The sequence below is a fragment of the Tursiops truncatus genome, chromosome 3, assembly GCF_011762595.2.
Source record: "Tursiops truncatus isolate mTurTru1 chromosome 3, mTurTru1.mat.Y, whole genome shotgun sequence".
NCBI classification, from domain to species: domain Eukaryota; kingdom Metazoa; phylum Chordata; class Mammalia; order Artiodactyla; family Delphinidae; genus Tursiops; species Tursiops truncatus.
This window is the reverse complement of record NC_047036.1, coordinates 136,361,856-136,388,677: the sequence shown is the minus strand read 5'-3', so window position 1 is coordinate 136,388,677 and position 26,822 is coordinate 136,361,856. Positions and strand designations below refer to the sequence as shown.

Here is a 26,822-nt window from a genome sequence, read left to right as displayed (position 1 = left end):
TCCTCCAGTCGTTCAAATGTTTATTGAGCACCTACTATGTGCCAAGTAGCATGCTAGGTATCGTGGCTACAACAGGGAACAAGAGCCGCAGACCCTCACCTGAAACTAACACAACACTGTAAATACTATACTCCAAAAAAAATTAAAAAAAAAAAAAAAACACACAGACCCTGCCCTCCTGGAGCTCAGAGTCTAGCAAAGACACTTGGATGATTAAACAAGTAATTTCCTCAGAGTGTGATGAGAGGTGGGCTGGAAGATGTACCTGGTGGGATGAAAGCACAAAGGAGAAGGTGGCAACCTACTGCGGAGCCAAGGAGGGTGCAGGACAGCCGGAACTGAGCAGAGAAAAGGAGCTGGTCAAAGGAGGAGGGTGTTCCAGGAGAGGGAAGGGCCCGAATGAAGGCCTGGAGGCAGGAAAGCCTGGGCTGGCTGGGGACTCAGAGGTCTCCTACGGCTGGACCCCAGAGTGCGGGGGAGAGCAACAGGTTGCAGGTTATGAAGGGCCGTGTAGATCACAGGCTAAAGCTTTGGAGAGGGGAAGGGGATCAAAGCAGGGACAGATTTGCGTTTTACAAAAATCACTCTGCTGCTGTAAAGACGTATAGAAGTTAGATAGATACTCTCGGGGGAAAGATGGAAAACACCAGCTAAGAGACAGGGTTGGATTTCTGCTGAAGGAAAAGCGTTGCCAAGGGAGAAGGGGGAGGCTTTATTTATCAGACTAATCTCTTCACAGCTCGGGAATAAGATCCCGGAAAGGCGATGCCTGAACAGCGTGCACATACTGGCCACGTGGCAAAAGGCTTCTTTCATCCTGGGAGGCAGTGCTGGCCTGGGGATGAAGGCCACATCTTGGCCCTGTGGTGACCTTGCTGTGTGCCCAGGGACACATCCCCACACCCCTCTGAGCCTTTGCGCCTCCTCTGGCTAAATCACCAAGCTCAGCCAGGCAGGGTTGAAGGGGGAAGACCCAGGGTCGCTGTAGGAAGACGGTAATACCTCTTTATATAAAAAAGGTACCAGCAAGATTTGGTCAGATGGGTGGAAAACAGGGGGAGACAGGTTTGCTCCCCACCTCCTTCGGCTTTTCTGTTTCCTGTGTTTGGACTGCAGGGGCCTTTGTCTGCTGCCTCACAAGGCCCCCTTGAAAGCTGGCCTCGAGAACCCATTTTAACAGGAAGTAGACGGTAGCTAGTCCAGACAGCTCCACCCGGCACCCCGGGCCACCCCCGGAATGTCATCCCATTAGGGCACCTGACCCCCTTCACACCCTCTCCCCTGCGGTTTCTTTTGTTTCAGGGGAGCCTTCTGGCCTCAGCTGGTGAGAAATGCCCCTGAGCCGGTAGTGCATGAAAGAGAACACACTTGTCAGGACCCATGGGCTTCCCTGGCTGAGAAAGGCTCTCACCACCTTCCTGTTTCATTTTCTCTTTCACACAACTAAATGTGTTTTTCCTGCTCTCTCCTTCACCCTGCCTCCCGGTAACACACATCATTTTCAGTCTCACTTTCCAGGCAAACGCTCGGCGGAAAAGATGAGGGTCGGGCATCACTTTTCATGGGTTGGTTTACCTGTGCACTTGGGCCTGAAATACAAAACAGGCACATTTCAGGATAGAGAGGTTTGTTTTCTTCCCTCCAGATGGCTTGTGATGGAGAGGACTAGGGCTGGGAAGAGATTGCATCCTGCCACGAAGAAACTGTCACGCCACTAAAAAGCTGCCATGCATTCACACCGAGTCCCACGATATTAAATCAACTTTTCAGTACAACTGCTTTGCCAAGCTATTGTCACTCGGGATTATTAAAAGAAATGGCACGCCTGCTCCTGCCCAGAGTGAGATGGGTAGCCATTAGTCTGTGGTCTGAAATGAATCTCAATTTAAATGCAGATTTATTTTTGTTTAATCACTGAGCAGCTATTGGGTATTTGGGTATACAATCATCAAGTTTGGCTCAAAGCTTGAGACCATTCAAAAAATGATGGAATCCGCATGTTTAATGCCCTCCAAGAACGTTATCAAAAACCCAAGTCTCTGTTAATTCTGCGGTGAGCGCTTGCAGAGCAAAGATTCCAGTCTCTCCATATCTTTCCACTCCTATTGCCGCTATGCCAGTCCAGCCACACCAGCTCTCCTCTGTTAGCCCTGAATCTCATCCTGCTTCCTCCACCCTCCAATCCATTCTTGAGAATGATCTTCTTAAAATTCATAACCGATCCCATCACTCTCCAACTTAACTCCCTTTCATAGCTTTCTTTGCTACCAAAAAATGCCAAATCCCTTCATGCCCTGATAGGCTCTACAAGATCCAGCTCCACCCCTCCCTGCCTGGCCTCGTCTCTCTCCCTGCCTTTCTGTGTCATCTTCTACTCTGACCTCTGGGCCTTCACACATGCTGATCCGTCTGCCTGGAATTCCCCCTCCTTCCCCACCTTTTGGGTTTATCTCCCAGGTCTGAGCTTAAGTGGCCCTTCCTCAGCAAGGCCTTCCCTGACCTTCCAAATGAAGTCTGGGTCTCCTGATATATGTTTGCCCGGCACCCTGGGCTTCTCTCCTCAAATAGCTCAGTTATAAATCCTTACTCACCAGGCCTTTGAGTACCGAGAGGGTGGGGACCAGCTCTGTCTATTTCACGGCTGTATCCTGGGCATTTGGCACAGCCTAGAACACGAGAGATAAGTTAATAATCATTGCCTGGCTTGATAGGGCTTTGGGGAAATTAAGCAGCTACTTTCTCAACATAAATGTGAGTTCTGCTGTCTCTAATCACTCCAGGAGCCACTGGGATCGAAGACCGGCTGCAGGAAGGAGTTCCAGATACAGTCGCTGCTCTGCAGGAGGCTGGGATCCGGCTCTGGGTCCTGACTGGAGACAAGCAGCAGACGGCAGTCAATATCGCCTATGCCTGCAGACTGTTAGACCAGAAGGACACCGTTTATTCCATTAACACAGAAAGTCAGGTGAGGCCAAAGTACAGCTCAAATGTCCAAGTGGGGAGCAGCTTCTAGGCCAACAGGAGAGGGATTGTGGGTGGGACTTGGGTACACAGGAGACGCACCCCTACCCCCAAATCTTGGAATTCCAAGGGTCCTAGAAGGCATCCAGCCCAATATCCTCGACCCCATCCCCACATATCGTTGACCAGTCTATTTATATTACATCTAGCAGTACCTAGTAGCAAGTTGTGCCTATCTCGAATCTCATCCTTGGCCCAGTCTCCCCATTCTACACGTGAGAAACTGAGGACCACTGGAGCTAAGTCACTTGCCCAGGGCCACCCTGGTAGTTTCTGATGGACCAAGTCTAAAATGCTCTTCTCCGGCCAGGCCAGTGCTATTTGCATTATACCAGACTGTTTGCTCACAGATCCTCAATTGTTTCTTATACTTTGGATAAACTTATCCATTGAAAAACCCCAATTGAATAGAAATGATTCTGAGTTTAAAATTTCAGCTCCAATTCGTATGTGCAATTTGTTGCCACAGAATAAAACCTGAAGGAAATGACACGTGAGACCAGTATGTTTTGATGGGATGGAGGAGAGAGAGAAAGATAAGCGAAGTTTGAAAACTGTAATTTTCAGCCTGAATAGGTTGTGAGTGGCAGGGAGCAAGGTTTGGAGACAGAGGACTGTATAAAGTCTAAAGAAGCGTATTTAAAGTCATAACACAGTTTTATATTTAGGAGGAAAAAATCTATTTTCACGATGCAAACTGCAGAAAGTAAAGTTCCACTATCTCCGTGGCTGATGAATATGGGAAGTAGGCATTGAGTTGTGTGCTCCTATCAAAGGGAACAGGACTGGATTAGATGTGCGGTTGTAACAAGGAAAGCAGTGGGTTGTGGGGTGGGGGGCACCTGGAGACCTAGAACATACCATGGGGAGAAGGATGGAGACAGGGAGGAAGATGGAAGATGGAAAGAACAGCGCAGAAAGAGAGGCAGGAAGGATGATGCAATCTCACTCCTTCACTTTTGCCTGGGGCTGAACTGGACCCAGAAGAGACGTTTACAGGTTTCAATTTGGTTTTCATTCCATGAAGAATCCACGTACACATATTTTTTTAAAGAGGTAGTGAATCCTGATAAAAGTGCCAGAGGCCCTTTAGATGAATTGGGAAAATCACTTACTTTCTTGTCAGGTGAACAGATAATGCCATGATTAGATTAAACCCCAATGAATTTTCAAAATGAAACTATTCTCAGGGAAATCTTGGCGTTAATATGATGCCTAGGAAAGAAAGTAATTTGCAGCTGGCTTGAGTGCTTGATCCCTGTAATAGTGTGGATGTCTGCCTGCCCCACTTGCAATGGAAATTCCATTTGCAATGATCATTTCACTCCAGCAGATTCCAGGAGGAGGATATCAACAAGCCTGTGAGTGCTCCTGAGGGGGACAGAGTGGGCTTCTGTGGGTTCTGTTAAATGCAATGCATTCCTGTAGGAAGCGGAAGATGCCTCTTGATTAATTAGCCAAAGTTCCCAAGGAACTGTGGGCCACGTTCCAAGTTGAGCTCAGTCACTGTCAACAATTTTAAAGCTGTCCACAACCCTCCAAGATGGTACCTGAATGTTGGACCCTGCCTACACCCCCAGGCCCACTAAACCTGGAAAATTAGGCTTTCTCATCCCCTTGGGAAAGTAGTAGGTGCAGAGATATGTTAAGACAGAAACTGGGGAAACCTATTCTAAATCTCAGACTTATTTAAACCCCAGTTTAATGTAATTACATATTTGGTGGCTATTTCCTCCAAGGGTTTTAATCTGCCTGATTCAATATAAATTGATTTAGGGCTGTGGTTTCTTTGTTATGTATCTTAAAGCTATAAGCAAGCTATGGGACCTGTCTAGAACTCAGCGTTCTCATCCATAACACGAGAAAATTACTAATCCATCACTGGAAATGTTGATCTGTCAAGGAATTTTAGAAGGGACTATACAGTATTAGATAGGAACTGGTAATAGCAGCTATTATTGTTATTATTAACAGCATATTGAAGGCGTAATATGATCCAGATACCATATCTCTCTGAACTTCGTTCTTCTCATCTGTAGAATAGGGATTAAAAATATTTATTTCAGAGGCTATTGGGAGGGTTAAATAAGTTCACAGAAGAACAATACTTACTAGCACTGCATTTATGAGAGTTAACAAATTACCCCAAAACTTAGCAGCTGAAAACAGTAAACATTTATTATCCCACAGTATGTGTGGGTTATGAGTCCAGGAGCAGCTTAGCTGGGTACCTCTGGTTCAAGGTCTCTCCTGGGGTTGCAGTCAGGCTATCGGTCAGGGATGTGAGCTCATCTAAAGGCTCAACTGGTTGGGTCATTTGGTGATGGAGAGGAGTCCTTGCAAGCTCATGGACATGATTATTGACAGGCTTGGGTTCCTCACCACAGGGGCCCCTCTACTGAGCTGCTTCACAACGTGATAGCTGGTTTTCTCCAGGGTAAGCCATTCAAGAGAGAGAGTGAGAAAGATTGCCAAGATTGGTAGCCACAGTCTTTAGATAAACTGACCTGGGAAGCGACATCCCACCACTTTTGCAGAATTCTCTTCATTAGAAAGGAGTCGTTAGTCATAACCACACTCAAGGGTTGGAGGTTACACAAGGAAGGACATGAATACCAGGAGATGGAGATCACTGAGAACCATCTTAGAGGCTGCCTGCCTCAGCACTGACAGATACTGAATGTTAAATGAATGGTAACGATTATGATTATTCCATAGCAAATTTGAAATAAGTAAATTCAGAGATTTTATTTTGAAGCTTATATTTCCAATGACTTGCTGCAGTCACATGTTGGAGGAATTGACAGCATACCTCATTTTATTGCACTTTGCAGATACTGTTTTTTACAAATTGAAGTTTCGTGGCAACCCTGCATTGAACAAGTCTGTTGGCGCCATCTTTCCAAAAGCATTTGATCACTCTGGGTCTCTGGGTCACATTTTGGTAACTCTCGCAGTATTTCAAACTTCTTTATTATTACTGTATTTGTTACGGTGATCTGTGACTAGTGTTCTTTGATGTTTTAGGGTACCACGAACTGCACCCATATAACATAGCGAACCTAACTGATAAATGTTGTCGGTGTTCTGACTGCTCCACGAACAGGTTGCTCCTGTTCCCTGAGACACAACAATATCTCTCCTCTCCTCAGGCCTCCCTGTTCCCTGAGACACAACAATATCAAAATTAGGTCAATTAATAACCCTACAATGGCCTCCAAGTGTTTGAGAGGAAGGGTTGCATATCTCTAGCTTTTAACCAAAAGCTAGAAATTCTAGCTTTAAACCAAAAGCTAAAAATGATTAAGCTTAGTAAAGAAGGCATGTTGAAAGCTGGGACAGACCAAAAGCTAGGTGTCTTGTGCCAGTTAGCTAAGTTGTGAATGCAAAGGAAAAATTCTTGAAGGAAATTAAAAGTGCTACTCCGATAAACACATGAATGATAAGAAAGTGAATCAGCCTTGCTGCTGATACAGAGAAAGTTCTAGTGGTCTGGAGAGAAGATCAAGCCAGCCACAACATGCCTTTAAGCCAAAGCCTAGTCCAGAGCAAGGCCCTAACTCTCTTCAATTCCATGAAGGCTGAGAGAGGTGAGGAAGCTGAAGAAGAAAAGTTTGAAGCTAGCAGAGGTTGGTTCATGAGGATTGAGGAAAGAAGACGTCTCCATCACATAAAAGTACAAGGTGAAGCAGCAAGTACTGATGTAGAGGCTGCGGCAAGTTATGCAGAAGATCTAAGATCATTAATGAAGGCGGCTACACCAAACGACAAATTTTCAATGTAGAGAAAACAGTGCTATATTGGAAGAAGATGCAGTCTAGGACTTTTATGGCTAGAGAGAAGTCAGTGCCCGGCTTCAAAGCTTCAAGGGACAGGCTGACTCTGTTAGGGGCTAATCAGCTGGTGACTTTAAGTTGAAGCCGATGCTCACTGACCATTATGAAAGTCCTAGGACCTTTAAGAATTATGCTAAAATCTACTCTGCCGGTGTTCTATAAAAGGAACAACAAAACCTGGATGACAGCGTAACTGTTTACAGCATGGTTTAATGAATATTTTAAGCCCACTGCTGAGACCTACCACTGCTCAGAAAAAAAGATTCCTTTCAAAATATTACTGCTCACTGACAATGCACCTGGTCACCCGAGAGCTCTGATGGAGATGTACAGTGAGATTAATGTTGTTTTCATGCCTGATAACATGACATCCATTCTACAGCCCATGGATCAAGGAGGAACTTCAACTTTCAAGTCATTATTTAAGAAATATATTCCATAAGGTTATAACTGCCATAGGCAGTGATTCCTCTGCTGGTTGTGGGCAAAATAAATTGAAAACCTATGGAAAGGATTCACTATTCTAGATGCTATTACGAACATTTGTGACTCATGGGAAGAGGACAAAATACCAACACTACCAGGAGTTTAGAAGAAGCTGATTCTAACCCTCATGGATGACTTTGAGGGGTTCAAGTCTTCAGTGCAGGGAGTCACTGCAGATGTGGTGGCAATGGCAAGAGAACTGGAATTAGAAGTGGAGCCTGAAGATGTGACTGAATTGCTGCAATCTCATGATAAAACTTTAATAGTTGAGGCGTTGCTTCTTATGGATGAGCAAAGAAAGTGGTTTCTTGAGATGGAATCTACTCCTGGTGAAGATGCTGTGAAGATTGTTGAAATGACAACAAAGGATTTAGCATATTACATAAATTCAGTTGATAAAGCAGCAGCAGGGTTTGAGAGGATTGACTCCAATTTAGAAAGTTCTACTGTGGGTAAAATGCCACCAAACAGCATTGCAGGCTACACAGAAATCCTTCATGAAAGGAAGAGTCCATCGATGTGGCACACTTCATTGTTGTCTTATTTTAAGAAATCGCCTCAGCTACCCCAGCCTTAGCAACCACCACCCAGATCAGTCAGCAGCCATGGACATCGAGGCAAGACCCTCCCCCAGCAAAAGGATTACAACTTGCTGAAGGCTCAGATGATAGCACTTTTTAGCCATAAGTATTTTAATGTATGTACAGTTTTTTTAGACATAATGTTATTGTATACTTACTAAAGATAACTTTTATATGTCCTGGGAAACCAAAAATCTCATGTGACTCACTTTATTGCAATATTCACTTTATTGCAGTGGTCTGGAACCAAACCCACAGTATCTCCAAGGTATGCCTGTATATACTGTGTGCCAACCCCAAGTTCCAGCAAGGACTACCTTGATCTCTTTCCCAGAAAAGTGCTTCGGGTATAACCACCTGCTCCTGAGCTACTTCCTGTGGCCCCGCTAGGTCCCGTGCACATCCTCTTGCTTGCAGTGCTCAGTTTAGCATCCCCTAAAGGAAGCCTCCAGAATAATGAGCTGCAGTCCTACTCACTCCAGAAGCAATTATTCCAAATATTCTCAGAAGCTTCTAGATCAGGGGTCTCCAAACTTGTCATTTCAGAACAACCTTCACGATTTTTGCCTAAATCCACATATTATCTATACTGTTGTTTATTTAATGATTTCATTTAAATAGACTCACTTTGAACTTTTCAAAACTTATTTTTAGAAGAATTTTTAGCACTAAAGTAAATGAAAAATCATCATCCCTTGCCACGGATAAAAGAACACTGCTAAATAAAGACCCCGTGAACAGAACAATGAAATTAAAATTGATAGTACAGCTAGCTGACTGCCACCACTTTTCTCTATCTTTATTTAAAAGTGATGTTTAAACAAGTGAAAGAGGTATTAAGGATATCTTTAGATCCAAGATCTGTCTTTATCTTTTATACAATCAAAAGTAATGGAGGAGAATTGATAAGAGGAAATAATTTCTTCACCATGTTTCAAGGTAAACATCAGAAAAACTCAATAAGACTCACATACATGGTCAGTTTTTTTTTGTTTTTTTTTTGTTTTTTGCGGTACACAGGCCTCTCACTGTTGTGGCCTCTCCCGTTGCGGAGCACAGGCTCCGGACACGCAGGCTCAGTGGCCATGGCTCACGAGCCCAGCCGCTCCGTGGCATGTGGGATCCTCCCGGACTAGGGCACAAACCCATGTCCCCTGCATCGGCAGGCAGACTCTCAACCACTGCGCCACCAGGGAAGCCCACATAGTCAGTTTTAACCAGTACGACCAATACATTTATACAAACGGATAAACATGCAATGTATTTTTTCAGTTAAGAAGCCACAATTCGAGATGACCTTGGGCAAGTTACTAAGGATTTCACTGTTTCAATTTCCTCATCTCAAAACTAAAGTCAGTAATAGTCACCCTACCTACCACACAGGAATGTTCTGAGGAACAAAGGAGAACAGAAATGACTTGTGAGAAATGGAAAGTAGGGTACCAGCATGACACATTGTCATCATTTGCCATCGTATCAGTATCATTTACTACATTCTGTCATCCCTGTAAAAGGCCCACATCTTGCTGTGCTATCTCCACTCCCATTCCCAAGCTGTCTCTCCTATTTTGGCCATTAATTTGTTTCCAAATTACTATTGCTTTGATGCTGTTTGAAATATTGCAGAGAAATGCCAAAATCAGAAAGTGAAATCCCGGGTCATCTCTATGGGGGTAGAGTTTTATAACTCTTTAACTAAAGGATAAAGTGACATTTTTAACCTGTTTCTAATGTTGCTTACTGACACCAAATTCATTATTCTGCTCTTTATAGGAAACCTGTGAATCCATCCTCAACTTGGTATTGGAAGAGGTAAAGCAACTTCATGGACCACAGAAGCCGGACCACAAGCTCTCTGGGTTCTTCCGCCTACCTTCTGTGACGCCACCCCCCACCTCAGGAGCTGCAGTTCCAGAGGTTGGATTGGTCATCGATGGGAAGACGTTGAATGCCATTTTCCAGGGAAAACTGGAGGAGAAATTTCTGGAGTTGACCCAGTATTGCCGGTCTGTCCTGTGCTGCCGCTCCACCCCACTCCAGAAGAGTATGCTCGTCAAGCTGGTGCGAGACAGGCTGAGAGCCATGACCCTTTCCATAGGTACCCATCATGCGGAGATGTGGGGGGGACGCTGGGCAAGCCCACTCTGGACCAGAGGTGAGGGGTCACGTATCACCGTCAGGATGCTCAAGCTGAGGGTCGTTGTCTTAGAGGGAGAGAGTTCAACGTGACAATCAAGATGTGGCAGTCAGCAGGTGAGCAGCAGCTAAGCAGGGTGGGCGAGCAAATCCAAGTTCTCAGGATGAGCAGGTCTGCTAAGGAAAAGTCAGGACTTGGATGGAGGCCAAAGGCAAGAGGGGCCTCAAGTTCAGAATATCCAGGTAGCTCAATACACATCCAGGCCCACTCACTTCTGGGATGCCGACCATGTGCCCTTCCATACTTAACACATGGCACAATACCACGCACCTCAGGTGCCTGTGGACTTGATATTCTGGCGAGTGTTGATGGCTGGTGGGGAGATCTAAAAAGTGAAGCTTGTCCCATGTTTAGTGTTGTATATTCATTTCTAAATATAAGACTCTACACAAAGCATACCCTCAGTAAACGCTGGCTTGTTGGTTGTTGAAGAATTTCTCATAGGGGATTAAATTTTAGCCATGGTTGAGGCAGAGAAATGAAGTGTCCTTACTTCAAACCTTCCAGGAACAACCAAAGCTGGTTTACAAGAACCTTCACGATCTGGGCTCCATTATCTGTCCAGCCACCTTCCTCCCCACAACATTCAGCAGTCCATGTCCCAATCACATGAAGCTGCTTACCATTCTCCAGGAGCCTCGTCCTCTCTCGCTTCCTGACCTTTGCTCAAGCCGTTTCCTCTGTAAAACCTCCTCCAATCCCGCCTAATGTTCCTTTACTCCGTGGGCTCCCACAGGGCTCCACAGCACTGTTACGCCTTCAGTGCTGGGCTGCTCAGGAGACCAGAAGTTTCCTGAGTGGAGGGGAAATGTCAGTCTTACTCAGTTCCATCCCGTGCCCAGCGCATACCAAGCACATGGTAAACGTTGCTTTTGTGTGAGGACATTCTTACAGATGGTTCAGGTTCTCTTCCTCCTGCAAAGACATGGAAAGAGATTTTCTTTCCTGGCATTTCAAATAAGGGGCCTACTTTACATTGGTGGGTTTTTTTTTTTTTTTTCCTTTTCTCCTGGTCTTCAGGTAAAAGCAGTTCAAAACCAGAAATAAAAAGAGGGAGTGGGCAGAAAGAATAGAGGCAGCAGAGCTTTAGCAACTGCATCCTAATTGTATTCCCTGAACTGTCCTCTTCCAAACTTCAAGGCAATAGCCCGGGATTGATTCCCAGAGGTAAGGGACTGGCTTCACTGCCACAGCAGCAGAAACAAAGCCAGCAGGGCAAGAAATAGCGGGATTCCATACCTCTGCTTCCACTGCCTTGCAAACAGAAGAGGTTAAAGGGTGGATTTGTCCTGCCATGGGGAAGATGAAAATCATGCACTGCTGTGCTATCAAGGAGGAAAAAAATCATCGTTAGAAGAATAACAGCAACTTACACTGACACAATTTTTGAGCTTAATGAATTTTGTTGCCAGATAATTAGGAGAAGGAAATTTTCTCCCCCAAATCCATATTCTCTCTAGTATCTCATATAAATTGACTTGCAGATCATTATGAGAACCCACTGGAAAAACAGGTGGCGCCAGGAGAAGGAGAAGGATGAAGCCAGTTCAGTCTACAAATCATGGCCCTCAAGCTGAGACTGGCCCACTGCATATTTCTGTAGAGATGCTAAGAATGGTTTTTGTGTTTTTAATAGTAAAATGTGTAAAAACGATTTGCCTCTCAGCAGGAACAGTTGCTCAGTTTTGCTTCTTGGCCCACAAAGCCTAAAATATTTACTATCTGGCCCTTTACAGAAAAAGTTTGCTAAACTCTAGTCTGATGGATAAGGCATCATAGTCTGGAAAAGCCAGGCTCGTGAGGAAGACCTCACTGTTGAGAGCTGTGCCGTCCAACATGGTTGCCACCTGTTATATGTGGCTATTTAAAGTTAAACTTAAAATTAAATAGAAATTCACCAGCCACATTTCAGTAGTCACAGGGGGCTAATGGTTTTCAAATTGGACAGTAAAGATATAGGACATTTCTATCACAGGAAAATCTGTTTGACGGTGCTGGTATAAAAGGTGGCATGTGTGTGTATGTATTTCCATGCCCTAACCTCCAGTTCCCTGAATCAACTGATTCATTGACTGGGAACCCAAAGTGACTCAATGTACCTCAACCTAAAAAATGAGTCAATCCCATGTTCCTCTATTTAGAAACATCACTGAACATTGTCTCTGTCCTTGGACACCACTGACAATCTCTGATGATTTAGCTGTCCAGCATTCCAGTTGTCTTGATATGGTCAGTGTAAGTTATACTGAGTGAGGGGAGGTTTGCTGGCCGTGGAAACAGAAAGATCTTAGTTCCAGGGCTTCCGGGTCCCTTCACTACCTGGATTACCCTTGCCGAGCCCCTGTGTTGCTCAAATTCTCCATCTGCTTCTCAGTGAAGCCCACTGTAACACCTGAGAAGGCCTTTTTGGCAAACTGTAAAGCACTGCCCAAGGCTCACATACCACTGTATTCCCAATACCTAACATTGTACCTAAAAAAAGGACACAATAAGTATTTGGTAAATGATAAAGAAAGAGTAGGGCTTCTTGTCCAAAGAAGAAAAGATCTCTCAGGCTAAAGTCCTGTAGCAATGACTCTTCCTATAGGACTATTCAGAGCAACATTAAAAGGATTCACTTGTGCATAAAATAGGGACGATTTAGTGCCGCTTGTATAAAACTTCTCATTGTCACATAGCAGTTGGACCAGGATCTCATGACCTCTCTCCTTTCAGGTGATGGAGCAAATGACGTAAGCATGATTCAAGCTGCTGATATTGGGATTGGAATATCTGGACAGGAAGGCATGCAGGTATCATTTGCTTCAACTCTACTTGTTACTTTCTTACTCTCCGTTATCCTTATTAGTGAGTTAAGCAATTCCCCACAGTCTTGGAGGAATTTATACTGAAGAGCTTTGCAGAATTATCATCTGAAAGACAGATATCCTTGCCTATACATAACCTCCATCACCGCATCCCTACTGCCCAGTCCTTCAGAATAAAGAGAGTGATCAAAGATGCTTGGCTTCTTATAGACAGCTGGCGATACCCATATTCTAAAGCCAAAGAGTACCCAACCATTCAGGGAAAACAAAGCCTTCCTGATTCCATGCTTCCTCCCTGTAACCTCCACCCACATCCAAGTTTGCAGTGCCCTCTGTGAGCAGTGACAGCTGTAAGGACATCGGAAAATATTTTTCAACTGCCATTTGAGTCGTGATGGCTAGACGGACCTATAAGTTGCTTGGTATACCTTAAAAGTGTACCAAAATTACTCAAATTCAGCTTGGAACAAACATACTAACTGGAGCTGCTAATGTTTCCCATTAAGACAGACCCCACCTTGGCGTTCTGAACCATTAACAACTGTATTCCCACCACCAGTGCAGACATTAGGTGGTGCCTAAATTTGTTGGTGGGGAGGATCGAACACCGTCACCTTTTGAGTGTCTATCGTAGGCCAGCACTCTATTCGCACTTCACACTTATTATCCCAGTTAATTTCAGCAGCCACCACCCTGTGTGTTAGGGATTGTTATTCCACTTTTTCAGATGAGGAAACTGAGGCTGAGAGCGGTTAAATGCCCTGACCAAGACTCGGACCAGGATTTATAACCAGGCACGTCCAAACCTCATACTCTAAAAAATTACCATGAACTGGGCCTTGTTTCTGAGTCATCCCAAGGGCAAAAGACACACTTCAGCTCCATGGAAAGGAAGAGCTCTCCATCCATCAGCTCCGCATGAGACTGGAGCAAATGGCCTGCCTTGGTGGGTGGCCAAGGGCGTTGAGAGGTTTGAGGATCACTCGCATGGAAGCCCCTACTCTCTGGTCAACCATCACATCCCTAGATGGTGCCCAACACACACTGGTTCACAGTAAATGCTTATTGGATAAGTGGAAGGAGGTCAAGGGCCAGGCCAGACCACTGGTCCCTTCTGACCTGCCCTCCTTGGATTCTAGTGGGATTTGCATTTCCCAGAGGAGAGGGTGGGGTGTCAGAGTCCATAAAGCCACCCAAGGGTGCTACACGTGACAAAGGGTCTTTTAGACCCTACCGGCTATGGACGCGGAACAGAGCAGCACCCTCCAGGGAGCCTCTTTGGTGCACTGGCAGCAGAATGGAAGCTGATGTGTCTGCTCTGCCCTCTCAGGCCGTCATGTCCAGCGACTTTGCCATCTCCCACTTCAGACACCTCAAGAAGCTGCTGCTTGTGCACGGACACTGGTGTTACTCACGCCTGGCCAGGATGGTGGCGTACTACTTCTACAAGAACGTGGTGAGTGGCCCTGCGGTAACCTCCCACCCGAGCCTTGGGAGTCCTGGCCAGGGGACAGCCAGCTCTACCCGCTGAAATAGACGAAGCATCTCTATGTAAGGAAATAAGTCAGGCTAACCTGGATTTTGAATCCTGAAACTGTCCCTGACTAGCTCAGTGACGTTGGGCAAGATAATTCAGTTCTCTGAGCCTCAATTTCGTCTTTGATAAAATGGGGCTAGTACTATTTGGTGAGATGATCGTCAACATCGGCAGTACTGTCTGGCACGCACCTGGCACGTAGGAGGCGGCGTGAGCACTGTGGAGTCAGATCAGATTTGGTTCAAACTGAGGCTCCTTTATTTGGTAATGGCTTCACACCTTAGTTTCCTCATCTCTAAAATGGGGATGGTAATAGTACCTTTCTCGCACACTTGCCACAGGGATGAACTGACAGCTTGTGTGGAAAGTGATTAGCGCTTAGTGATCACCCTATAAAGTTAGCCATTCTTCTTTTTATCATTGTTGCTGCTGTCGTAACTCTTAGAGGGCCTCCATAAATGAGATTTCTTTTCTGACTGCAAGGAAGAAGGATTTGAAGAACAACTCGCCTAACTTGGAGCTTAGGTTTCCTCCCCAGATAGAGTCACCCGGATAGGCAAGAGCAGAACCCTCACCCTCAGGAGAGTGAAGGGGAAGGTTGCCACCCAAGACCCTGTGTATCACTTCAACATCGCCAGCATTCCCAACAAGGACTTCTAAATAAAATATACATTAGCAAAAATGTTTAGAGCAGGGTGATCATCTGGGTTTTAGTCTTGCCTGACTCTAGTATGCTTTGTAAACTTGAAAGAGTTACTTCAACTCTCTGAGCCTTGGTTTCCTTGTCCATAATGTGGGGAGAATAGGACTCTCTCTGTCCCTAGAAGTATTATCGAGAGGTTTTAGCATCAGAGCTCTGGATGGCACGGAGCACTATACAATCATTTGAAGGTATGATTGTTTCTCTGAAAGATATGTGTGTTTTTGTCTTGTTGATAAGGGCCCAAAGCAGGCACACACCAACTGAGGTATTAAAACTGTCAGAGACTCTTGTTTGCAAAGCCCTCGATTAACAATGGGCATAGGAAGAAGTCAGAGCACTGCTGTATTAAGGGAGAGAACAGGGCCTGCGCTTTTCATTATCTAGCTTGAGGACCTTTGAATAATCCCCAAGAGACTCCAAATAGAATCCAATTCCTTTTTGCATAAGGAAAAAGGGAGGATTAAGACCAGAGTGATGGAAGTGAAACACAGTAGCCAAGTAGCAGCTACAAAATGGCATATATTTTTTCCTCTCACTCCATTCTCCCAGGCCTGCTTTCAGGAAAGTCACAGTTACCCGGACTCGGGAATAGGCATTTCTGTGCAAAGTTCAATGTATATGTAAATAAGCAGCATGACAAAAAATAATGTAAATTCCATACACTGGATGGTACCATTATTTCAGCAAACCCATGCAAACAAGTCTCTATTTGACCAGAAAGACTGCGTAGTTAGAATTCAAAATGCCCCCGTTTAATGTTTTTTCCTTGCCTCCAAGAGAATCGTTTTTTTGAATAAGCACAGCCTCTTCTCTGCATTAAATCTGTGAAATAGAAAAGGAAACGTTTCCAGCCAGCCATGCTTTCAGAGCTTAAATGATATTTATTTCCAGCTCGATACCGGGATCGAAATGGCGATACTGATGCCCTATTATCTCCCCTTTGCAATTAGAGGGTGGAGAACTATAACTTCCATGTCCAAAACCAATTTCCGAGGGGATTAAAACGCTGCCTGCTCTGAAATGTGAACAGTGAGTTAATTACGGCACTGTGGCTTCTTGGGAGGAAAAACAGGCGCCCAGTCTCAGCGATGCCATCACGGGGTTCAATACGGTCTCCCCGGGGTGCAGAGATTCCAGCCAGGCAGAGCAAGTGGAAACACACAAGGTCCTAACACGACCTGTGGAAGGAAACACATTTTCACGTTAAAACTCCAGGATGCATGTGAGGACAATAGAACCACCAAGATGTACTTAGTTTGTTCAAATAATTATTGAACATATGCTGTGTCGGGAACATTATCAGGCACTGGGTATAGAGCAGAGATCTAGACACACGTGGTCCCCACTCTCATGAGGCTTACGGTCTAAATCGGGGCTCTGCAAACTTCTGCAAAGGGCCTGCTCATAAATATTGTCTTGGAGGTCAGGAACCTTGTATTCTTTTTTTTTTTAAGGATTAATACAGTTTCAATTTTTTAATTGGATTATTCCTTTTTAAATTTAATTTTTGCTTTATATAAGAGTAGACTTGATTTATAGTGTTGCGTTAGTTTCAGGGGTATAGCAAAGTGATTCAGTTATACATATACATATACATATACCCATTCCTTTTCAGATTCTTTTCCCATATATGCTATTAGTAATAATAACAGTAATAATGTTATTACTGATTATTGAGTAGAGTTCCCTGTGCTATACAGTAGGTTCTTGTTGATTATATATTTTATATTACCTATTTTATATAGTGTGTATATGTTAATCCCAAACTCCTAATTTATCCCTCCCCCAACCTTTCCCCTTTGGTAACCATAAGTTTGTTTACAAAGTCCGTGAGTCTGTTTCTATTTTGTAAGTTCATTTATATCATTTTTTAGTTCCACATAAGTGATATCATATGATCTTTGTCTTTCTCTGACTTTTCTCACTCAGTATCACAATCTCTAGGTCCACGTTGCTACAAATGGCATTATATCATTCTTTCTTATGGCTGAGTAATATTCCATTGTCTACATGTACCACATCTTCTTCATCCATTCTTCTGTCAGTGAACATTTGGGTTGCTTCCATGTCTTGGCTATTGTACATAGTGCTGCAGTGAACACCGGGGTACGTATATCCTTTCAAATTATGGTTTTCTCCAGATATATGCCCAGGAGTAGGATTGCTGGATCACATGGTAGCTGTTTTTAGTTTTTTAAGAAACCTCCATAGTGGCTATATCAATTTACATTCCCACCAACAGTGCAAGAGGGTTCCCTTTTATCCACACCCTCTCCAGCGTTTGTTGTTTGTAGGTATTTTGATGATGGCCATCCTGACCAGTGTGAGGTGATACCTCATTGTAGTTTTGATTTGCATTCCTCTTACAGTTAGTGATGTTGAGCATATTTTCATGTGCTTTTTGGCCATCCATATGTCTTCTTTGGAGAAATGTCTATTTAGATCTGCCAATTTTTTGACTGGTTGGTTGGTTTGTTTTATACTGAGCTGCGTGAGCTATTTGTATATTTTGGAGATTAATCTCCTGTAGGTCGCTTTGTTTGTAAATATTTCCTCCCAGTATGTAAGTTGCCTTTTCATTTTGTTTATGGTTTCCTTTAGGTCCCATTTGTTTATTTTTGCTTTTATTTCTATTGCCTTGGGAGACTGACCTAAGAAAACATTGGTATGATATATGTCAGAGAATGTTTTGCCTATGTTCTCTTCTAGGAGTTTTATGCTGTCATGTCTTATATTAAGTCTTTAGACCATTTTGAGTTTATTTTTGTGTATGGCGTTAAAGAATGTTCTAGTTTCATTTTTTTACATGTAGCTGTCCAGTTTTCCCAGCACCACTTATTGAAGAGACTGTCTTTTCTCCACTGTATGCTCTTGCCTCTTTTGTCATAGATTAACTGACCATAGGTGTGTGGGTTTATTTCTGGGCTTTCTAGCCTATTCCTTTGATCTATATTTCTATTTTTGTGCCAGTACCATAGTATTTTGGCAACTGTAGCTTTGTAGCATAGTCTGAAGTCAGAGAGCCTGATTCCTCCAGCTCTTTCTTTTTCAAATAGCTTTGGCTATATGGGGTCTTCTGTGTTTCAATACAAATTATAAAATTTTGTGGTCTAGTTCTGTGAAAAATGCCATTGGTAATTTGATAGGGATTGCATTGAATCTGTAGATTGCCTTGGGTAGTACAGTCATTTGACAATATTGATTCTTCCAATCCAAGAACATGGTATATCTCTCCATCTGTTGGTATCATCTTTAATTACTTTCATCAGCATCTTATAGTTTTCAGAGTACAGGTCTCTTTCCTCCTTAGGTAGGTTTATTCCTAGGTATTTTATTCTTTTTGATGCGATGGTAAGTGGGATTGTTTCCTTAATTTCTTTCTGATCTCTTGTTGTTAGTGTACAGAAATACAAGTGATTTCTGTGCGTTAATTTTGTAACCTGCAACTTTATCACTGATGAGCTCTAGTAGTTTTCTGGTAGCATCTTTAGGATTGTCTATATATAGTATCATGTCATCTGCAAACAGTGACAGTTTTACATTTCTTTTCCAATTTGGATTCCTATTATTTCTTTTCCTTCTCTGATTGCCATGGCTAGGACTTCCAAGACTATGTTGAATAAAAGTGGCAAGACTGGACATCCTTGTCTTGTTGCTGACCTTAGAGGAAATGCTTTCAGCTTTTCACCAATGAGAATGTTGTTTGCTGTGGGTTTGTCATATATGGCCTTTATTAGATTGAGGTAGGTGCCCTCTATGCCCACTTTCTGGAGAGTTTTTATCATAAGTGGGTGTTGAATTTTGTCAAAAGCTTTTTCTGCATCTATTGAGATAATCATATGGTTTTTATCCTTCAATTTTTCGATGTAGTGTATCACAATGATTTGTGGATATTGAAAAATCCTTGCATCCCTGGGATAAACCCCACTTGATAAGGGTGCACAATCCTTTTAGTGTATCGTTGGATTTGGTTTGCTAGTGTTTTGTTGAGGATTTTTGCATCTATGTTCATCAATGATATTGGCCTGTAATTTTTTTCATGTGTGGTAACTTTGTCTGGTTTTGGTATCAGGGTGATGGTGGCCTCATAGAATGAGTTTGGGAGTGTTCCTTCCTTGCAATGTTTTGAAATAGTTTCAGAAGGATAGGTGTTAATTCTTCTCTAAATGTTTGAAAGAATTCGATTGTGAAGCCATCTGGTCCTGGACTTTGGTTTGTTGGAAATTTTTAATCACAGTTTCGATTTCAGTACTTGTGATTGTTCTGTTCATATTTTCTATTTCTTCCTGGTTGGGTCTTGGAAGGTTATACCTTTCTGAGAATTTGTCCATTTCTTCCAGGTTGTCCATTTTATTGGTGTATAGTGATCTCATACAATCCTTTGTATTTCTGTGGTGTCCATTGTAACTTCTCCTTTTCCATTTCTAATTTTATTGATACGAGCCCTCTCCCTTTTTTTCTTGATGAGTCTCACTAAAGGTTTATCAATTTTATCTTTCAAAGAGCCAGCTTTTAGTTTCATTGATCTTTTTCTACTGTTTTCTTCATCTCTATTTCATTTGTTTCTGCTCTGATGTTTAAGATTTCCTTCCTTCTACTAACTTTGGGTTTTGTTTGTCATTCTCTAGTTGTTTTGGGTGTAAGTTTAGGTGTTTATTTGTGATGTTTCTTGTTTCCTGAGGTAAGATTGTATTTCTATAGACTTTCCTCTTAGAACTGCTTTTGCTGCGTCCCATAGGTTTTGGATGATCATGTTTTCATTGTCTTTTGTCTCTAGGTATTTTTTTATTTCCTCTTTGATTTCTTCAGTGATCCATTGGTTGTTTAGTAGTATATTGTTTAGCCAGAACATCTAGGTCTGGACTCCAGCTTTGTTACTTACTAGTCTGTAGCCCCAGCCCCATGATTTGACCTCTCTGAGGCTCGGTTTTCTCAATTGTAAAATGAGGATAGTAGTGATATCCTCATAAGGCTGGTAGATGGACTGAGTGAGTCAGAACAGAGTTTGGCACATAAGATGCACTTTAGGAGTCTCGGTTGCTGTTGTGTTTGCTGCCGTTGCTATTCTTGGCCTCGTCTGTAGATGGCGTCACTTCCAGTCCTGGCGTCCTAAGGTTCTACAACCTCAAGTCACAGTTCCAGGCCCAACTGGCAGAGGGACTTTGGTGTAGTCACTTACCCTATTTGAGCCACTCAAGCTGCCTGTGCGTACATGGAGATAAGAGTTATTGTCTTACCCAGCTAGCTGGGGAGGAAGAAGCAAGGTGCTCAAAGGGCTTAAAAAAAAAAAAACAAGCAGTCAAAGCCTCATGCAGTTGTTGAACCCTAGTATCAAGGAGACTTCAGCATTTTGGTTCTTCTTAAACCAATCCTGTCAAGTGCACAAGTGGGTGATGTTGATTTGGGGACTCAGTGTCTGCCCATAGTATATTTCAAACCTACCTACAGCACAGGAAACAGACCAAGCCCTCTCCTTCCCAAATCTCCTCCTCTGAAAAAGAACTTCACCAAAACTCATAGGAGAAAAGCCCTCACAGCATCACAGGACTGGAGTGGGAGCGGGATGACCTGAAGCCCCAGAGCAGCAATGAAGGGGAGCCCGGCCCTCAGACAGAGAGATGCAAGGTCCATCCAGGGTGTCTCAGAGCACCGGGGTCTCCTTCAGAGCCAGAAAACCTCCCATTAGTCACCTTGGCAGAAAAGCCAAAGGATGGAGTTCCTCAGCTGGGAGAATCTTGGTTAGCATTGTTATTATATAATCCAAAAACGGGACTAAGAGTTCTTGCGGGTGGTTGAGGAGGAAGCTTTGAAAACTCAGTGGCTGGTTGTGCCATTTCCTGGCTGTGAACACAGGCAAGGAGTAACTGAGTATCTCAGAGCCTCAGATTCCTTGTCTGTAGATCAAGTTATAATAGTTAATATAATACATAAATATAGTAGTATGATATTATTAGCAATGACATTAATCTTGCCAGGTTGATGGGACCAATTATGTATACTGCACATCTACTACTGTGGTATATACTAATATAGTATGTCACACACCTGTCACAAATAGAAGCTCAAATAACAATCGTGGTGTTAATATGAATGTTAATATTACTAGTAGTATTACAGTACTAAACAGAGAGGCTCTTAAAAATAACACTGGCCCAGCAATCAGGGAATGAGAATTCTAGTTTGAACACAAACCCACTGAAAGCTTCCTTACAACATCCTTCATGCCTCTGTGCCCCAGCCACGTAGAGTTGAGAAGTTCTAGTTCTAATGCCAGGACCGGCTGCTTCTGTGACCTTGGTCAAGTCACCAAACCACATCACAATATGTTAGATAGTAATAGTGACCCAGCCCTTCTCAGGTGAGGAGGTCTTGGGTAGAAAGATCTTTCGAAAGCATAAAGCAACTTAGGCACAAGGTTTTCTTCTTCACCTTTGGAGCTGTGTGACCATGAGGCAAGTGTTGTGAGGTCAACCTCCTCAGGAAGTCATCCTCCCGCCAGCCTTCCTGCCCGCGGTCAAGTCTTTCTAGCATCCCTTCCTCTTACCATACTGCTAATCACAACTACTGCCTTTTGGTATCACATGTCATGGTCTAGGTACTACTAATCGTATCCGAAAGATGGCAAGACGTTCAGAAAGGCTAAGCAATTTGACCGAGTTCACACCCAACTGGGGTGTGACTCAAGCTAGTACATGACCCAACTGGGGATTCAAAACCAGTCCTCTCTGCCTCCAAAACCCTATGCTCTTGACAACGTATACTTAACAAATCGGTGGAATTACTTTCAGGTCCTAAAGAAGGTTAGTAGTAGTAGCAGAAGTGGTAATGGTAGAATCTAAGGGATGAAAATTACCTGCAGTCCTTATACAACCTTGCCTGTCACAAACAAGGAAACTGAAGCTCCAAGTCTGAGTAGGGACTTGTCAGAGCTCCTAAGCAGCATCTGGGACCCGGCTGCCCGCGGGTCCTCACTCACAAGGCCGCACCCTCTGCCTGCAGGGCTACGTCAACCTGCTCTTCTGGTACCAGTTCTTCTGTGGTTTCTCTGGCTCCACCATGATCGATTACTGGCAATTGATCTTCTTCAATCTCTTCTTCACCTCCTTGCCTCCTCTTGTCTTCGGAGTCCTCGATAAAGACGTCTCTATGGAAACACTCCTGGCGTTGCCTGAGCTGTACAAGAGTGGTCAGAACTCTGAGGTAAGGGGCTCGGGCAGGCGGGGAGGTGACCTCCAGCTCCTCCCTTGAGGTGTCAGAGGAGGAGTGCTGGGCTGGCGGTCCTGTGTTCTGGTCACCACTCTGCCACTTACCTCCCATGTGACCCGGAAACACTGCTCCCTGCTTCTGGCCTGTTTCTCATTTGCTGTTGAAGGTGATGGACCAGACCAGTGGGTATTTTTCTTTTCAGTTATTTCTTAATTACATCACACGTTAATACGGGACTCCCTAGTTAAAGGGGAAGAGGGCTTACAGAAAGATCCCATCACCCTTATCTGGTCCTTGTCTGTAGGCTTTCAACAGAATGCCCAAGGCTTGGTTTGGGAACCCCTGGACTAAAACCACAGAACAGTCTCTTACAAGGCACAGAGGCCACACTGATGCCCTAAATGATCTGGAGAAGTCACACAGCAGGCAGCCCGACTAGCGCAGACACGGGTCAGGAGCTTGGATGCAGGAGGCAGAGAGGGGACCTGACTGCCTCGAAGGGGGAGCTCTGGGAAAAGGGATGTCGATATGCACAAGGGTACCTTTGCACCTGGGGAAAAGGAGGGCAAAGCCAGATGTGGTGCCTGAGAGCTGGTGATATTTTGGGGACAGCCAGTGAAGAACCAAGCCCCATCCTCAACCAGAGACAGGTGGAGAGCAACACAGCAACCCCAGCACTTCAAGCAAGGGAGAGGTGGCGATGGCACGCCTACATCCTGGGCCCTTCTAGCTGTCCCCTTCCCAGAGGCGAGCTAGCTGCATAATGTCTTCCTTGAGTAACTAACATTAAGAGAAGTTAATGTGGCAAAAACATACAATGTGAACAGTTTCACTTTTCCCAGGGAAGGCAAGAGGAGTGAAGCACAAAATGAGAAAGGTTGTCTCTGCAGCCACTGAGATCGTGGGAACCTGTGACCCTGGGCTGTGATTGAGGGTTCTCTTTCAGATGCTATTCAGAAACCTCAGAATCTCTAAACTTACCAAGTTTGTATGAGCACTAACAATGTGCTAATGAATGATAACCATTCATTATCATTTGGTAATTATATTTGGTAGCTGAGCCTTTCCTAGCTACCAAAGCACAACTGCATTTAGACCTCTTGAAACCCAAGGAAATAGTTGGTGGTGTTTTTCTCTACTTTCTAAGGAAGAGGAAACAATGCTCAAAGAAGCTTAGTGACTTTCACTAAGGCCACACAGTGCTGGAACTGGACCTGAGGTCTGTCACCCCCAGGCCCATGCTCTTAATCGTTCCATTCTATTGCCTCTAAGATAAGAAGCATTGTAAGTGCCGTGTTGTCTAGTCCAGCCATGCACAAGAAAGTTGCTTACAAAGAACAGAGGCTTGCTTTGATGGTGGTTACTGTCGATGTGCTATTTCCTGCCAGTGCTATAACCTGCTGACTTTCTGGATTTCCATGGCGGATGCGTTCTACCAGAGCCTCGTCTGTTTCTTTATCCCCTACCTGGTAAGTTGTATGGTCCCATTCTAACCGTACAAATAGCAGGGTAGAACTGGTCCTGTTTATATGAAATCCCAAGCTAATAGTTTCCTAATATTCGGAGCAGGGGCTCCAAAGAGGAGGCCTGCAGACTCCACCCTACCCTGGTATTCAAAAAGTCAGAATATTTTACCAAAACGTCTTCATTTCTGCCAGCTTCTGAAACACTGAAAGCTATTATTACACTGGGTCATTTTTCCCTCGTGGCGAGAATCCAGAGTTGACTCACTGCCCTGCTTAGATGGGGGGCATGTGCTCCAGTTTGCCATAGTCCCCACCATGCCCTTTTGTGTCATGCCTGGCCTTCTTCACTCATTTACCGCTTCTTACTTGAGCACTGAAGGTATTTGAATTTGCAACCCTTGGTTTATATTTAGATTTGACCTTCCAAGGTCAAGGCATGAAGTTCTGATAATAAGAGATACTACATTCTATGCAATAAAAACAAGAATGCAGATAGTAAGGGATTCCAGCCCCATCTCAGTTTGGTTCCCCAGTTTAAAGAGTGAGAAGTTATATAGCATAGGATATCTGTATTCATCCTAGACAGGGAACTCAGGTGTGGGGTGATTGCTCCCAGGAAGCCAGTGGTGTCTAGTCTCTGGCTCGTGTTCGTTTGCAAATAGCAACACGATGAGTGTTGAGGTGGGCATTTTGTGCTTTCTTTGAATTTCCTGGTTTACAATACCCTCCCTGGTCAGGCCTCTGCTTGCCTTTCCTGCGTCACCTTTTGCCCTTACTGTGTGCTCAACAGACCTACCATCTAGGACGATTTGGACTTTTCACCCTCAGTTGTGGCCTTTGCCTTTCCCCTCTCTTTTCTTTTCAATCCTCTTATTATAGTCTCAGCTGATTCCTCTTCTCTGCTCCCAGCGTTCCTTGTACGTGCTGCCATTATAGCATTTATACCCTAAAATTGTACCACATCTGCCCTGCCTAGTCGGTCTCTAAACTCCTTGAAAGTGGACACAGCAGTGTCTTTAGCAGTTGGCATTGTGCCTGGGAGGTACTCAGTAAATTCTTTCTTGACTCCTTCTGCAGTGTTCTGGAATACTCATCATGGCTTCCTCTGCAAATGCTTTTTCAAGAGTTTAGTCCTGTCAACTCACTCCTCCTCTTGTCTGTCCCTTGGGTCAGCTCCACGTGATGGCAGCTGGATGGCTTCTCCCCAGCCTGCCCCTCCCTTGACACCTGCCTTCACTGATGTTTTACAATCACTTGTCAAAGCCAAGGCCTTCAGTCCGTGGGCACATCTGCCAGTGCCTGTTTGTTCCTCCTCTGCAGACCTACAAGGATTCTGACATCGACATCTTTACCTTTGGGACACCCATCAACACCGTTTCCCTCGCCACAATCCTCCTGCACCAGGCAATGGAAATGAAGACCTGGGTAAGTGCCCCAGAGCCCTTATGGCCTGAGAATTGTGTTCCTGTTCATCAACCACCTTCAGATTTCTGAGCTGCTTTACTCCATATAATTGAGCCACTGGATAAATACATACTGAACCCCTACCTGCGTTCCACTTGTACAGGGATAAAGAGGTAGAGAAGATAAAATTGCTGGCCTCAACTTTGTAACCATCCAGCCAGGATGAAAAAACTAATTCATAAAGAACAATGAGACAATTTGTTGCCAAAATGCAAATTTTTGATTAAAAATTTCAGGGGTGTTTGAGAGACAAAGGAAAACATTAGACTGATCTGTGTTAGGGAGGTATGCTCCCCATTTAACTTGGGGGTAAAAGAGTAGAAGACTGTCTCCATTAAGCATATCTCAAGCACGTCCAAATAGCACATTTTAGTATCTAAAAAGGTAACATTATCTTTCTCATTAGACTAGTCAATGATAATTATAAAAACAAAGAGCTTAAAATTATATGCCAGGTACATATCTACATGTTTTAATGTATTATCTTACATCTTACTTAACCTCCCAGAACCCTTCGTGTTAGATGGTATTTGGAGCGTTTTGTTCTGCTTTTTTCAGTTTTATTGAGATATGATTGACATACAGCACTGTATAAGTTTAATGACTTGACATACACATATAGTTAACACTTGAACAGTTTGGGGTTTAGGGGCGCCAACCCTCCACGCAGGGGAAATTCCACACATGACTTTACCGTTGGCCCTCCGTACCTGCAGTTCCACATCCATGGCTTCAATCGTGTAGTACTATAGTATGTACTTAGTGAAAAAAATCTGTGTATAAGTGGACCCGTGCAGTTCAAACCTGTGTTGTTCAAGAGTCAACTGTACTGCAAAGTGATGAACCTGAACTAAACTTACTGTGGAAATCCTTTTGCAATATACGCGTGTGTTAGGTGTTTTTTTTTTTAATTCCCATTTTATAGCTATAGAAATGAATATAAAGAGGTTAAGAAACTTTACCCAAGTAGTTCAAGACAGAAGCAAGTTTGAACCCTGGCCAGCTGACTCTTGACCGTTTAACCTCTGTGCTAACAGTGTGAGAAGGTAAGACTGACTGACTGGTGCAGGGAGACCCCTTGACAGAAAGATCTGTCTTTAGCCAAGCTGAAATGGCTCTTTCTGACAGCATTTGTATTAACCATTTCGAAGACTTCCCCAAGTAGGCTCAGTGGGTTCCCAGCATTCTGCAATGGGACTTCCTCCCCACGCCCTACTATCACAAGTTAGGCCAGGCCCTGACATTGGGCAGTGGCTGATAAGAGCCACCCAAGGGAGCTTCCAGATCACGCAGTTCCCATCTGGAAAACCCCTTTGCTCCAATTCATGCCAATGACAGATAGACCAAAATGATGAAAACAAAAAGGCCTAGCCAAGCTTAAGTACACAGGATAAATTTCTTTCAGAACCACCAGAAAAACCACTTAGAAGCTGTGAGGAAGACAGACAACAGTCATAACTTTAATACTGGGAACTGAGCCAAACTAAGGAAACATTTAGAACTCTTGAAAAATACAAA

The 26,822-nt window shown here is 43.9% G+C and overlaps 1 protein-coding gene and 1 long non-coding RNA gene across 3 annotated transcripts in view; one reads left to right on the top strand and one right to left on the bottom strand.

Moving 5' to 3' along the window:
* ATP10B (ATPase phospholipid transporting 10B (putative)) overlaps positions 1–26,822 on the top strand; it is a 360,931-nt gene that overhangs the window by 317,103 nt on the left and 17,006 nt on the right. For both annotated transcript variants that reach the window (XM_073802772.1, XM_073802773.1), the window contains 7 exons: positions 2,781–2,965; positions 9,698–10,022; positions 12,837–12,913; positions 14,259–14,384; positions 22,168–22,368; positions 23,763–23,843; positions 25,161–25,265. In XM_073802772.1, the coding sequence (XP_073658873.1) occupies positions 2,781–2,965; positions 9,698–10,022; positions 12,837–12,913; positions 14,259–14,384; positions 22,168–22,368; positions 23,763–23,843; positions 25,161–25,265 (1,100 nt within the window). The remainder of the gene's footprint in view (positions 1–2,780; positions 2,966–9,697; positions 10,023–12,836; positions 12,914–14,258; positions 14,385–22,167; positions 22,369–23,762; positions 23,844–25,160; positions 25,266–26,822) is intronic.
* The window catches only part of LOC109551720 (uncharacterized), a 150,453-nt gene continuing 133,629 nt past the window's right edge, over positions 9,999–26,822 (bottom strand). Inside the window, exons 7-9 of the long non-coding RNA XR_012330938.1 lie at positions 16,211–16,346; positions 11,361–11,446; positions 9,999–11,036 (exon numbers count right to left, since the gene is read on the bottom strand). This is a non-coding gene — a long non-coding RNA (uncharacterized lncRNA). The remainder of the gene's footprint in view (positions 11,037–11,360; positions 11,447–16,210; positions 16,347–26,822) is intronic.